The following is a 15701-nucleotide window of genomic DNA, read 5'->3' on the forward strand; positions in this document are numbered from 1 at the left end:
AAGAACAGAATTCCAAAAAGAGGAATTAAAATTCCAAGTATTAATGATGTTAAAAAAGGAAGTCTTTTCTGCTGGAAAATGCTATCATCATAGGAAAGTTCTCAGGGGAAAAAAAAACAAAAAACAACAACAACAAAAAAAAAAACAGAAAAAGAAAAGAGAGAAAGAATATAGAATAGAAAGGAAAAAAAAAAACTGCAAAATTAAATAAACACATTTCAAGGCTGGGAAATACAACAACCAGCTTAACAGCCAGCTTACATCCACTCCGTCTTTCTCTCATCAAAAAGAAATGCAGAAAGAGAGAGAAATACTATGTACTAGCAGATACATTGTTTATAAAGTGTAGAGAGGTTTTACATACACTTGCAATTTCTACTACACCAAATTCACCATCACGTAAACTCTGTTATTTATTTGTCTAGAACTTACATGTCTAGAACCAATATCTATATATGTATGTATATATGAAGTGGAATTCAACTGCCATCATTTTGATTTCCACTTTTAGAACCAGAGTTCCAGGAAGATTACTGGAAAGAAGGAAAGGAATGACCATACACACAACTTATTCTTTTAGTTTCACGTGGAAAATAAATCCTTTTAATCCTTTAATAACTCCTTTAATAGTCTACGAACATATTCACCTTTACTTGAAGTGCTTCTAGTAGTTAATGCAACAGAACTTTCAAATTCACAATGCTAGGTGAAGATTATGGATTAAGTTTCAGGTGACAAAATGATTGGTAAGCAGAATAGAAAAGCTTCCGAGATAAGCATAAGTAATTCTGGATTGATGGTGGTTGTACTCAGATGGCATTAGGAAATTCCCTTTAGCTACCTTAGAAAAGACTCTCCTCTAAACTGCTATGCACTTTTATAGTCAGTTGTTAATAATAGGTTTTGCTCTTTCAGTAGCCTTTGCTATCATCGTTACGTTTTGTCCTATTAGGTTTTGGAAAAAAAAAATAGTAAAAGAAGTTGTAGTCGAAAATAAACATTACAAGAAGTATAAGATACTTATAAAGATGAACTCACAAGTATGAGATACTTATAAAGATGAACCTCTGTTGTGAAAACACATGAACTATGATGAAAAAAGTTCTGAGCAGCAAATTTATATCCCATTAGGGAACTGTTCTTCTGTTCCTGTCTGTAGAAGGAAAGAAGTAGGCTAGAATCACTACTGAGGGATTTTTGCAAGAACCAAGAGAGAAGGTGGCAATTTTTAGTTCCAACAAATAAAAAAAAATTATCAGCAATGAATCCAAAGAAAGTGAAGATGTTCAGAAGCAGCAAACAAAACCTGTTATGCTGCAGCAGTTGGGACAAAAAGCATTCCCTTCAGCCTTCTCTGAAGCAAAGTCTAAGAATTAGAGGGAAGCTGGGCATTAACCACAAACACACAGGATGGTGACAACCTTGAGAAACCTAGAGGCTTAGAAGAGGAATATTCAACACTTCCTTCTTATGTCAGGGATGAAAAGAATTGCAAGATCCCTCCTGAAGGTTTTCTTTCTAGAAATGTGAAATGTATATACTAGGTTCTACTGTAAATTTCTTGCAAGTTCAAGGTCACCGAATGGAAGAGAACAAGCTTTATAATGGAAGAAAGATGGGGATTGAATATCCACAAGCAAATAAAAAGGATCAGATTTCTAAAAAAAAAAAAAAAAAAAAGATCTCAGAAGGCCTTATGGTCAGCACAGTAAATCCAAGAGCAGCCTTTGAGACCTCTCAGATTACCTCTTTCCTATTTGATACAACCACAAAAGAAGCCAGAGAGGGTTTCTGATGTTAGAAGACTAGCTGGTAGTCTCTTAATTTCTGTTATCTTCTTCTCTGAAAAGCTGCTGCTCAGACTATCATTGATCAGATGGAAGCTAGAGCCTGGTTCTGATAACTCCAACATAAGGCCCCTCCCTGTCTCTTACTGGTGACACTAAATGGAGAAATTGAGGATTTCTTCAGAAAACAGTCCTGGAGCTTCCACTCCGTGTCTCGCTTGAAGCATTAAGAACTTACAGTTACTACAACACCTGTAATACGAGTGTTACACGTGCTCTCAAGGGAGGGACCTGAGGGAACTGATTTCCCAAAGGATGGAAATGGATGGTAATGCCCTACTTGGAATTTCAGTAAGAAAATTTGAAGTAGTATCAATGCTTGCCTGAGGATTGTCGAAATGCAGCAGTGAAGACCAGACAAAAAGGCTTACATTTGACAATCAAAAAAGTAACAGCAGCTCATCTTGTGTGAATTAAGTAGTTCACACCAGGGGAAAATCAAATGGTGTTAAAATGGCTCATTTTATATATACATGTATCAGTATCAAGTACAGTAAGAGTCTGATTGTACTTTCTACAGAAACTGAAGTAAGAAAAATACAAATTCAGATGATACTGTCTCTGCACATATGAATTATTATTGAAAGCTGTTGTGTTCTTTTCTAGCAAACTGGAAGTTATTGCAAACATCTTGGATACAACTAATATGGTCCAAGTTTTCATGAGTATTTGCATTTTCCTAGTTGGATATAAAAAACAACAAACTCAGTTACTTAGCAAAACCCATTACCTTTCTATATAAATTGGCTACAATCTATTCAAAGCTAATTTATGGTAGGAACTAAAAAGAACACGGAAGGAAAACTTAGCTTTCAAGTAAATGGGTTAATGTCATATTTACCTGAATCACTTTGCAAATTTTTTTTGCGTCTTGAATTTCTTTTATAAGATTCCACTCCAAATTCTTTGGGGAAAAAAAAAGTCATATGCAACACATAAGAAAATAAATGAATAGACAACGGCAATGACATCACATTAAGGACGAGCATAACTTTTAAATTTTCCCTCGATTATCATAAAACTATACAAAAGATGAAATTATAACTTGCTTACTCATGCACAGTAGTTAAATAAATATAGACTACAAGAAAAGGAATAAATATACCATTAACTTTTTTTTTTTTTTCTTTTTTTAAAGCTTAACATGAAGAAGCTGAGATGGCTCACCTAAAATGATAGAGAACATCAAATGTTGAAATTTTTAAAAATCTCAATACCTTCTGTCAACCTATGATGGGACTTTTTTCATAATTTCTAGAAAAAATCTGAACATGTTTCAACCTTTTCTTATATGAGTGTTCTACTCACATCACTTCTAGGATGACACTTAAATAACTTATTCTAGTCTGCACACTGAAAACCTCTAGTTTAATGTATGTCACATTAGCAGACCATCATAACTAAAAATATACCTGATCACAGTGTAAGCCGAATCCTAATTAGGCTTTTCTGTTTTCTTTTAAGTGAATTTAAGGACATTATTCAGGCAAAACTAGGCATAACATGGCCAACAATAAAGTAAAAAACAGACTCAATCCCTCCTATTGTTGAAATTTATTTCTTCAAGATGTTTAATTCACATCTGTATCTGCATTCTGGAAGCACAGGCCATCAGCACTTAGGGAGGTTCTTGCATGAGCAGGTCATAAGAGTCTCTCAGATGTTACATACATATGGAAATACAGAAGAAGGTGAGAAAACATATCCAATTATTCTCAAGCCCCCAATCCCAAACATTATTAGAAACTTCATGAGAAAAGGAGACAGGCAGACCAGCGTTCGTGTAGAAAGCACATTTTGAGCAAATCCTGTAATCAATGAGTAGAAGACATCATCTTTTGCCCAGAGAGGTTGTGGATGCCCCGTCCCTGGAGGTGTTCAAGACCGGGTTGGATGGGGCCCTGGGCAGCCTGGTCTGGTATTAAATGTGACGGTTGGTGGCCCTGCCCATGGAGGGGGGGTTGGAGCTTCATGATCTTGAGGTCCCTTCCAACCCGGGCTATTCTGTGATTCTGTGAGACTTCTATTTCCAGGTGAAAGTTCATACATTTCCTCCAAGGAAAACTCTGAACAAAAATCAGTGCCCATGGGCCTTCATACCCCCCCACGACATCCATAAACCTATCTGAATCTAAATCTACTGAGCCTTAGACGAACTGTACGTAGCTTCTGGACTGCTCTCCAAAATGCAACATCATTTAGAATGACTGATGATAACACCTGGTGATTGTGTGAATATATTTTTCATTCTGCTCAGTAGCCCACAGAGACAGTTTAACTGGTGGTTACAGACAGATGCTTTGTCAGACAAACCAAGGGGTAATTGCTCTAACAAAATATCAGCAGAGACCAGACAATCAACTTAAAATTGCACCATCATTTATAAGGACATATTTAAAATTCAGCACTATTCAACTATTGCTTAGACAGAGAGGTATCTTAGCTTCTTCGCATTCTGTTCTCACTGAACTAGCAACTTTTACCTTGTAATTAGCTCTTGCAACTGGCCATCTTTGTATGTGCCTTCATGTGCTTAAGCTTTGAAAATATAACCACACTACTTTAGCTATTATGGTAGCTGAAATTAACCATAGATTAATCATAATCATTAAAGCTGATAACAGAATGATAACTCTGACACTGCTGGAAATGGAGATACTTAGCAACAAGGGTACTGAATCAACTTAAGAGATGCTGGAAGGCAATCACTGGAGATGGGACACTAACAATGGCTTAATGTAGAAGTTCTGCCAAGAAAGAAACTAGAACACAAACAAAATGAAATTCTGTCTCTAACCGCAAATGCATAACCATAAATGAGATACATTTCTGACTGGCTGCATGCCCAGGATACTAACACTATCTATGACTTGACTAGGGAGATTAAGAAGCAACAAAATCCAAAAAGTAACGCTGTAGTCAAAATTCAAAAATGGATTTTTTTTATTATTAGTATATTAGAAACGTTATGAAGGATAGTTGAAAAAGTAAAATATTGCAAGCTAGACAGAGACTATTGATATATACCGTACTAGAGGCTCAAAGCACATGCAAATCAGGTTTTGATGGATGTTTTGGAAACATCAGATAGAAAAATCAACACCGCTAAACAGAAGGGAAGCTGTTAGCAGCCAGACTGTATCCTCCGACATTTGAAATGATGTCTAAAAGAAGCAAAACAGAAAAGATCCTGAACTTTGTGGATTTAAATCAAAAAGCACCATCAGGGAAGTTGAATAAGAGTTTTTAGATTAAACATGCAAGGTACATAAGAACTAGTAACAAATCCTTTTCCAAATACATCTGAATAGGATGGCTGCTAAAGACAATGTAAGACTAATAGATGACCAGAAGCACTGATTTTAACAACATCTGGATTACTTATTTACAGTACACAAAATCCAATGAAGGTAAATGTATGCTTGGACAATAGGACCAAGTATTGGTAGAAGACTAGGCTCTGAGCTTGTTAATAATAAAGCAGGAACAAGATCACAAAGATAAAACAGGCAGTTCCCTGAAACTGAATAAAAAGCTTAATTGCATTTAAATGAATAAATGTAATGTTAAGAACTATTAAGAAAGGAAAAGAGAACAAAATAGAGGTCCTCCTTATATCACTGCATAATCCCACCGTGCGTCTAAATATTGAATATTCTCTGCAGTTCTACTCCTGCTTCCTTTTCCCCTGTAATAGTAGAAAATGGAATAGAATAACGGAAAAAGTACTGAGCAAACAGAATGATGACAGATATGGGACAGTTCTCATTCATGAAATAAGTTAATAGATCAGAAGTCTTCAGCCTGAAAAAGAACATAAAAGTTTGCAAAGTAACGTGGGACATGTAGAAAGCAAATCTGGAATCCATTCCATATTTGAAAAGAAGGAGTAGGGCATTATATGAATATAGTATATTCTAGGTAGAAATCAAACAATAGCTCTCATTCTTCACACAATACATAAAGAAGTTATCACAGAATGTCATGGATGTTAAAAATTCAAAATATAACTAAAATTTTCACAGAGAAATAAACATCAATTCTAAATTACATTTGAATAATTCAGGTAAAAATATAAATTAAGCAAGTAAACAGGGACTTTTTCCTAAAACTCTTCTAAAATCCTGATTTCTTAGACTAATTTTTAGCACCCATCAAGTTTCCAGTAAAAAGCAAAAAAAGCACCATAAAAGACTTCCTGCTCATGCAGTTGAACATCCATTCATGTATACGTTTTAGCACACACCACCAAGAATGCAGAGAAAATGGTGCTTGGCAAATTTATATACAAACAAGACAGAACAAATTTAGCATTAAAACATATAGCCATAGAACAGCATAATATACCAAAAAAACAATTTATAGGGCAAACCTACTTGGTGCAAATTCAGATATTGCCAGTAATATAAATTTGATGCAAGAGAAGACAACCTGGCATAATGAAAAACTCTGAAGTTCTCTAGCCCATGTTTTACAGTTTTTCCCTTTGGCTCTAAAAGCCTTTCAACTGGTTTTATTTTAAATCACATCCAACAATTCCTCTTTTCTGTTTTGCAGGCAGAGTCCAGGACTTGGATTTCCTTACTTAGGAAAAATGTGAAGTGCCTAACATTTCAATGCATACTAGTCTAGAAAATACTATGAATGTTCTTAATGTTACTGATTAAAAGTAAGAAAATCTTGAAATTGTTACAAAAAATAAAATGTTGAAGTCCCTCCTTACAGGTAATCTATACCTCATATACAGTAGAAGAACACTAATGAAAAATATACAAAACACCATTTATATCTCCCTGGTATAAAAACAGCCCTGAAAATTCCTCTTTTTATTTCCTTTACATATTTCTGAATGCATATGTACAGTGTTATTTATTAAGAATTATGTCAAGCAAGAAAACCACAGAAATCTTCAAACACAGTCATGGCAAGACCTATATATAAGAATGAATTTAGATTTCAATTCTAGATAACTAATTACCTTCTAATGATAATTAAATAATTACTCTAATGCAGTATCTCATGCACAATGTCTACATTTGCTATCAAATAAAAATATATTGATTGGCAAATTCTTCTAATCAGTTACATAACAATGAGGTTATTTGTTACTATTGCTGTTGAATCACCTATAAATAGCAGAATTTTAGTATGCTTTAATATTTGTAAACTTTAATTATTACCTGTGATCATTTAATAAGCAATTTATTTTCTCCCTACTGTTATTTTTCAGATTTTCAAGTGTTTTAAACTACATGGTAAAACATAGAAATCCTAGATTATTACTTGCTTATTGTTTTGTTGCTTGCCTAGTAATTCTCTGCAGCAGAAGTGTTTTATTTTTCTTCCACATTAAAATCAAATAAAAAACTACAACCTTGTTAGAGATCTTTTCTGCAGTTATTTCTTCTTGGATTTCTTCATACTTTGCTTTTTTTTCATTGTAAGATAATTCAGCTTTACAAAGCAGTTCATTTAGTCGTTTTATTTGCTCTTCAGACTCCTCTATGCTTTTGCTGAGAGTTTTGACTTCTGACTGATGTGCCTCCTTTGTTCTTGAACTGTTAAAATAAAATTATTTTATAAAGTCTGCTTACTAAAAGGAAAACTCGATATTAAATAAGTGAAGCTAAAATATTTGAAAATCAAAAGTAAAGGCAGTATTTCATCATCCATTTATCTGATGCTGAATATACCAAGCTCTTCCCTAAAACTTTAAACTTACTTCATTCATGACTGTAAGCCCTGATAGTTCCTTCATATCAAACAATTACATGCAGTTTTTTACCTATACATTCCTGTTGTTAACCTTTATCGTAGAATCAGAGCATCCCAAAACGGCTGAGGCTGGCAGGGTTCTCCCCCCTCAATCAGGGACACCAGAGCAGGGGCCCAGGCCCAAGTCCAAGCAGCTGCTGAAGGTCTCCGAGGAGCAGAGCCCACACACAGCCTCTGGGCAGCCTGTGCCAGTGCTCCATCACCTGCACAGCACAGAAGTGCTCCTGGTGCTCTGAGGAGATCTTGAACCTCCTCTGTTCAAGTTCGTGCCCACTGCCTCTTGCCCTGGCACTGGGGACCACTAAAAAGAACCTGGCTACAAGCTCTTTAAACTTCCCATCATGTATTTACAAACGTTAATATGGTCACCCCAAGACTTCTCCATGCTGAACAGCCCCAGCTCTCAACCTCTCCTCACAGGAGAGGGTCTCCAGGCCCTTTGTTATATTCATGGCCCTGTGTTGGACTCTCCCCAATACATTCACATCTCTGAGGGCCTCAGAACACATCCAGCACTCTGGATGTGGCCTTACCATGGATAAGTAGAATGCAAGGATCGCTTCTCTTGACCTACTGGTAATGCTCCTCCCAACATAGCCCAGGATGCCATTAGCCTTCCTTGTAGCTGGGACACATAGGTATTTACCTAGTCTAATGTCACTAAGATAAAAACTACTTACTTCTTTCCATTACTATACTGAGAAAATAAGGTCATGTAAAAGGCAAATACTTCATCCCTGCACTGCTTTCTTTTTCATGTTGAAAACAAAGATTGAACTACAAGAACAATTTCACTTCTTATTTGACAACTGCCACATAAGATAAGTGTGGAGGAGTTTAAAGAAACTGGCAGTTCACTGTGAGAAAAAAGTAATTACAGTCTGCTGTGGTGTAACCCGGCAGCAGCTCTCATTGCTCAGCAACAACCAACACATAGGTATGTGATTGGCCCTGTCTCAGCTGAAACCAGGAAACAATCATAGGCTCAGAGTATCACCGTAGTGATATGACATACCAAATATTGCCAATATAAGGCAAGAGATGAGTAGCAGATCAGAACATTTAAAAGTCTTGAGCTTTACCAAAAATCCTGCCTCTTGTGTGGCACGTAATGGCAAAACCCCCAAGAGAACAATATTTATAGTCTTCAGTTAAAACTCATCTTATTTAGCCAAGAATCCCAGTAAGATCAAAGATTTACTGTATTAGATTTCTGTATTACTCAAAAAAAATTCCATACAAAGAGCACTCTTTCTTTTTGTTGGGCTTTTTGTAAGATACCTAAAACCAACAGACACTGGTGTGTAAATGAAGAACTGAAAATCTGTTTTGTTTGCTGTTATATTGTAAATGCACTGGGAACACTATGCAAAATACACTTTAAAGTACAGCTATCTGGAATCAATAAACTGAGGATCCACAAAAAATGCCTGCATAATGTCTTACAAGAATTCAAAGAAAAACAGAGACACATAATATTCAGATTCCGCTTTGTAAATATCATAAAAAAAAAATACAAATAAAATCCATAGAAGATTTATTGAAATGCCTTTGGGACTGAGGCTTATGTTAACAAAGAGAATTTCAGAAACTTCATAATTTTATTTTGTCAAACTGTGTATTCTGGTTTTGGCAGAATTTTCATTTTGCTTCTTTCAAATGAAGATCAAAAAATACCAATGATAAATTTCAGCCTAAACAATCTGATGTTATTGAAATGGTGTATTACAGAAAAAAAAATAATAAATAAAAGCAAGGTTTTGTTTTATAGGTGTACTTTCAGTGATTAAACAATACTTGCTTCCAATATTTATATTGCTAACATTACCAATTTCCAAGTTTTTGCAAAAACTCTTCACTTTCTCCTTGGAGTCCTTCATTTTCACGTTTCAAAATGTCCAGTGCTTCATTGATTTTGAGAAGCTTTTGCTTTCTACTTTGTAGATCAATTTCCCTGGTGGATTTCTAAGGATCATTAAAACATTAAGATACTTTTAGCATAAGTCAGAATAAGTCAGGTCAACACAGAAGAGGCAAGTATGCAGACATTTTACTTATATAAAATAATAAAGAACTTACAAATTCTTCCATAGCTTTAACCAAGTCAGAACAATCATCTGATATTTTTATGTTCTCATCAGCTTGTGCAGTTATTTTATTATTCAAATCTTCCACCTAAAATATATTGTAAGTAATTAAATAATACAGATATCTCCTATATTTCTTCATAAAAATTAAACAATTTATTTTAAATTATAATTAAAAGGCAGCCTATTAAACAGTAACTGCAGATATTTCATGCAATGCTATTCATACACACATTCCCATTGTTATGTATCCAAGGTGAACCCTTAGACTTCATAGTATCTGTAAGCACACTCACAGTCTGCTAATTCATACATGACATATGTTGTGTAACTGAACTGAATACTTTTAATTCTGCTCAGTTCTAAGACTTTCTTTAATATCCCGATATCTCTATCGAGCTAATACAGTGATTCATACAGAAATTGAAAAACACTTTGCTTCATTCCCCTCTCATTACCCTGAAGAGGCTGAAGCAACATAGATATCCTGGCAGAGCTTAACTATACAATCTCCTCAGAGATATGGGTTTTACTGGAATAGGATAAACTACAAGCTGGTATATAACCAACAAGGCTAAATTAAAGGTAAACAAATACAAAGTGCTATGCACTGGAGGTATATGAAACACAAATTCAAACCTGCTTAAGGAAACAACTGCTTAAGACCAGTTAAACAAGGCAGACAGTCACAACGATTCACTGATGTTAAATAGGAAATAATTATGTAAATATCTAGTTAAAAAACATCTATTAGATAGTCCTGGACATGAGGAATGAAAGCCAAAGACGTAGCAAGGTCACAGTTGAAGTAGTGTGCCCATTTCAGGGACCCTAATTCCAGACACTCAATCTCAGGTTGGATGGGACTCTGGGAACCTGATCTAGCTGTAGGTGACCTTTAAAAATTCATTCCAACTCATAAATAAATAAATAAACAAATGAACAAAGAGTTTCACAGAGAAAGAATGGTTAGGAATTAGAAAACGTTCTGATCAGAACGACTGAAGAGAAGCACCTTTAGTAATCTAGGAAAAGGAGACTGCACAGCAGTATTTTTTTATATGTATAATATTCTTAAAACAAGACAGAAATATTCCAGGGCAGTATGGGAAAGACAAACTAGTTACATTTACAGGGAAAATAACCCACAAATTAACTATGAGCGAAGTGTTCAGTTTTTCAATTGATAGTACTTAAAGAGGATGATTCAGAAATGTTTTTCTCTTTTTCATATGCTTTTAGAACAAACATTTTGACAAGAATGACTTGAAATGCTGCCACATTATGAAAAGTATTCTAGATGGTGTCCTGAAATCCCTTCTAATATAACTCTTCTGGGAATTTTAAAAACAAAGCATTTTTGTTATTCTTCTCATTTTTCTTAAAACACAACTTAGGCATCAAGAACCACACACACACACACACAAAGAAAGCTTGCAATGACCCCCATCTCCTAAATTATTCATTTTGCACGTCTGACATTTCTGTGGCTTTCAAAGAGAGATGTGAGGTATGAAGGTGTCTGTTGTCAAATTATAAATACAGATTTAGAAGACATTTACAAATTAACTTTGTGCACTTGAACATTATGAACATTGTTCAGTTGTTACTTTTTCTTTTACATCATCTATTTGTTTCTTCATTTTCTATCACTATGTATGAAACCTGTCCTCTTTTTTAAACAGCAGTACAAGACACGATTACATTTGAAAACATTCTATCAGTAGCAATTGCTGGTGCCAGTAATAGAAAAAAAAAAAACTTTAATAAACAGTTGAGTACTGCAAACAAAAGGTATAAAGTAATCCATTAGAGACTGTCCAATATGACTCTGTCTATTTTTGGACATGGATTGGCCAACCCATTACATGTTTCCCAGGACCATGTCAAACAGCTTTTGAATATCTTCATTGAGAGGGACTCCAATATTTTTTTTATTATTACTACTGATATTATATATATATGCACATATATACATGTACACATGATAAGTTCTGTTGTGGCCATCTAAGTCCTGTTTTAGGCACCTAAACAATCCTTTTGGCTTGTTTCCTCCTTTTTTTTCTTTTTTTTTTTTCCTAGTGGCTCCACATATGAAGTAGTAAATTAACTGAAAATGCCCAGTCAGACTGCATGAGGATCTCCACTTCATGCTTTAAACTGTTGTGTACAACAATGCAAGATTCCGAAAATAGTATCAGACAAATATTGGAGAAGATATGGGAATTTCAACTAAAGCAGGCTATCACTCTGCATGCTGCAGGAGAGGGCTTCATGTGTCACCTCAAGACAAAAAAAATTAATAATAATTAAAAAAAATAAAATCAAAAGGGCATTCATGTTGTACTGCTAAATATTCAATGGAGGCGACTTAGAAGGATAACCAGTATTAGGCAGATGTGCACACAACTAAAAATATGTAGATCACTCAAAGCAATGTAAGATGATTGATAACTTTAATAAATAATGATAAACATTAATAGCACAGTACAAGAATGGACAATAGAATTCTGTACAATTCTACCACTTCTTACTTTTAAATCAAATCCTGTATTTTTACTTTTACAGAGGATAATAACTCTTAAACATACAAAAATATTCAGGCATTCCTGTACTTTTCAATAAAAGATATTCATTTACTTGCTTGTTTATAAATATTCAAGACTCACTTTGCTGTTCCAACATTTTGCATCTTCCTGGATTTCTGCTTTTTGCTTCACTAACTCCTCAAGGTGTTTTTCATCCTTTATAATCTTCTCCTCTGTTTTTTTTAACTTCATACAGTATTCGGTCCAAATAAATTCAGAATGCTTTAACTCATTCCTAATAGAAATACACACGAAGTGAATCCATCTATCTGGAAATATTCCAAGGTAGTCCCTCTCCATAAAGGAAAATGTAAAGCAGATCCGAATTAGTAAAGATTTATTTTGATTCTCTACTATGTTTCTTGAGCAGGTATGCATGAGAGAATTTCAAAACACCCAACCTGGCAGGTTCATACAATTTCAGCCAGAAATCAAAACTACTCAGGCTACCCATTCACTTGTACTTACAAAGTCTGCCAACACTGCAGCTTCTAATTGGACTTCTGAACAGGCATTAGTGTAGTTGAGTAGAAGACTTTTGTTCAACACATTTATTAAAACAAGAGTCAATTTCTTTCCTCCACCAGTGGCTAAATCTAGTTCAGAGCCATCTTCATTTAATCAGTCCAGTGCAGCGTCATTTTATGGACAAATGCCATTAGTGACTTTTTTTTCTGTATCATCTTGTAACTGTTATCTTTGGTGCCATTATACAAGTAAGACACCAACTCTTTATGCAAAAATGAACTTGCAGAGAGTAGACAAGGTCAAAGAAGAAGCTTGCAGATGTATCAGCAGACACTGAATTACCAGAAGAAAAACCACCCGTAATTACAGACAGAGGTAATACAACAATAGTCAGGAAAACACTCCAACAATGAACTGTTAGGCCTCGCAATAAGCTGTGCACAGGTCTTTTGTTACAACAGTGTAAGAGAATGGTATTTTGTAAAAGGCAAAAGGAATAGAGGGATATCGGGTTAACGTTTTACAGTGACCGCTGGTGTTTGTCTATTATTTTTGTTTGATGAAGACAAAAACTTCAGTTAATAATTCAAGAGCCAAAGGTCACAGAATATATATATATCATGAGCATGAAACCTAGCACTTCAAATATCTGTACTCCCTTATGTCCTACTACTCACAGCATATCACAGAATCACAGAATGGCCAGGGTTGGAAGGGACCTCAAGGATCATGGAGCTCCAACCCCCCTAACACAGGCAGGGCCACCAACCTCCCCATTTAATACTAGACCAGGCTGCCCAGGGCCCCATCCAACCTGGCCTTAAACACCTCCAGGGACGGGGCACTCACAACCTCTCTGGGCAGCCTGTTCCAGCACCTCACCACTCTCTCTATAAAGAACTTCCCCCTGGCATCCAACCTAAATCTTCCCTCCCTCAACTTAAAATCATTTCTCCTTGTCCTGGCATATATACGACACTTGGAACTATTCTGATGACAGATATGTAACAGGCATACTGCATATCAGCTACAACTTTTCTGAGCACAACTCCTGGAAAAGAATGCTACTATCAGCCATAGTGAATATGTGCAAAAATAACAGACTGTGCTGTGGAACATACCCCTCTTCCAGTTTTCAGTCCTCTGAGTACTGATGACTCAACATATAAAAAAGTGTATCAACAGAAGTGCAGCCTTTCAAGTCTGTGTCATCACAAATCTGCCTTTCTCACACCTATAAACACCACATCATTCTGATCTTCCTCAGATGGCAAATGAAGAATCTACTTCGGCAATGTAGGTATGACTTTAGTTACAAGCTTATCAAATGGCTGGAAAAACAGACTTGACCATTGATTTCCTCACTGAGGGTAGAAAAAAGAATCTTATTTTTTTTCTTGTAAATGCTGATACTCCTTAGCATTTTTAGTTTAACTTACCATTCACACAAACAAAAATAGTTGAAAGAGTCTACATCACTGTCATGTGCTACAAATAGGAAATATCTTAACTAGGCGAAACAGAAAACTTACATGGTCCGTTTATGTCCATACAGAAAATCTAAACCCAGTTACAGCAGTTATACCCTCTTCTTTTCCCTCTGAGAGTGCGTTCCTTCACAGAGGGTTCCAAATACTTTATTCTCAAATTTTACTGCATGTCTTGCTTTATTCTAGTGTGTATCACTACAATACAAGTTTAAAAATATCTCAGTTCTTCCTAATCGGAACATCAAATGAAAAGGTCACTAGCAGTACCCGAAACTCTTACAACTGTTATTTGAGGATTTGATGTTCAGCTTCATGGTAGATAAGTCTGGTAGACAAATGGTATTTCAGTGCCAGAATACAGGAACCACAATGAACTTGTGTACAAACTATTTGTAACTGCTTATTTTTTGTCTTTTCAGAAAGTCAGATAGGCTACTGATAGCCTGTAAACATAGAAAATCACAAAGTTTGTTTTTTCTAGTAACAATCTTATATACACATGAGAAACCTCTTTAGCAGTGAGGGTGGTGAGGCACAGGAACAGGTTCCCTAGCGATGTGGTTGATGTCCCATCCCCGGGGACTTGCAAGATGAGGCTGGATCAAGCCCTGGGCAACCTGATCTAGCTGTGCAACTCCTTGTTCATTGCATGGGAAGTGAACTAGATGACCTCTAAAGGTCTGAACTCTAAGGATTCGATGAAAAACATATTTTAGGTATAACTACTTAATTTTACAAAACTGAGAATTTAAAATATTTTCTAAATGCAAATTTTCTATAATTTCATTGTCACTACTAAAAACTAACATGCGTACGACCGTTTTGAACAGCTCTTACTTGTATTCACTTAGTAGCATCTCAGCACATTTAATTTTTTCATACATAGATTTTATCTTCTTTTTAGCTTCTTCTTCAATTCTTTTCATTGTCTTTTGAATTTTCATGAGCTCAGAATGAACATCAGAATATATTCTGGATGCCTAAGCAAATAAAACAAGTTTTCTGAAAGATGTTACATAGAAATCACACACAATGTGACAAATAATAATAGCTAAATATATATATATATATATATATATATAGTTTTATTTGATTCATTGTAATTTTAAAATTGAATCTTAAATTCTGCATGGTCTGCAGTAAATACCCTAGTGAAAGACAAGAAGATGTTGTAAAATTGCGTGATATTAGGAAGTATTATCAAGAGGCCATCCATTCTGTTGCAAAACATAGAAGTTATTGTGAAAAGTGGCTACTTCCATGGGAAGATAGTGACCTCTGGAGCAGAAAGAAAGAAATAAGTTGGAAGAAGTCGCAGAGGTTTCTCTCAGTAATCTGACAGAATTACTTAAACATCCGAAACACCCCAAAACATGTGTAAGCCCTGCAGTCACCTGTGTAAAACAGGGGCCTAAGACAATGCAGACAATAAATAAAATTTCACTG

The 15701-nt window shown here is 35.3% G+C and overlaps 1 protein-coding gene across 16 annotated transcripts in view; it reads right to left on the reverse strand.

The window, feature by feature from the left end:
- CCDC178 (coiled-coil domain containing 178) overlaps nucleotides 1–15701 on the reverse strand; it is a 182321-nt gene that overhangs the window by 121942 nt on the left and 44678 nt on the right. For all 16 annotated transcript variants that reach the window (XM_090137532.1, XM_090137520.1, XM_090137525.1 and 13 more), the window contains 6 exons: nucleotides 15093–15235; nucleotides 12379–12532; nucleotides 9702–9797; nucleotides 9451–9587; nucleotides 7222–7405; nucleotides 2689–2751 (listed from right to left, as the gene is read on the reverse strand). In XM_090137532.1, the coding sequence (XP_089993658.1) occupies nucleotides 2689–2751; nucleotides 7222–7405; nucleotides 9451–9587; nucleotides 9702–9797; nucleotides 12379–12532; nucleotides 15093–15235 (777 nt within the window). The remainder of the gene's footprint in view (nucleotides 1–2688; nucleotides 2752–7221; nucleotides 7406–9450; nucleotides 9588–9701; nucleotides 9798–12378; nucleotides 12533–15092; nucleotides 15236–15701) is intronic.

The sequence above is a fragment of the Phasianus colchicus genome, chromosome 3 (assembly GCF_987193195.1).
Source record: "Phasianus colchicus chromosome 3, bPhaCol1.hap1.1, whole genome shotgun sequence".
Taxonomy (NCBI): Eukaryota; Metazoa; Chordata; class Aves; order Galliformes; family Phasianidae; genus Phasianus; species Phasianus colchicus.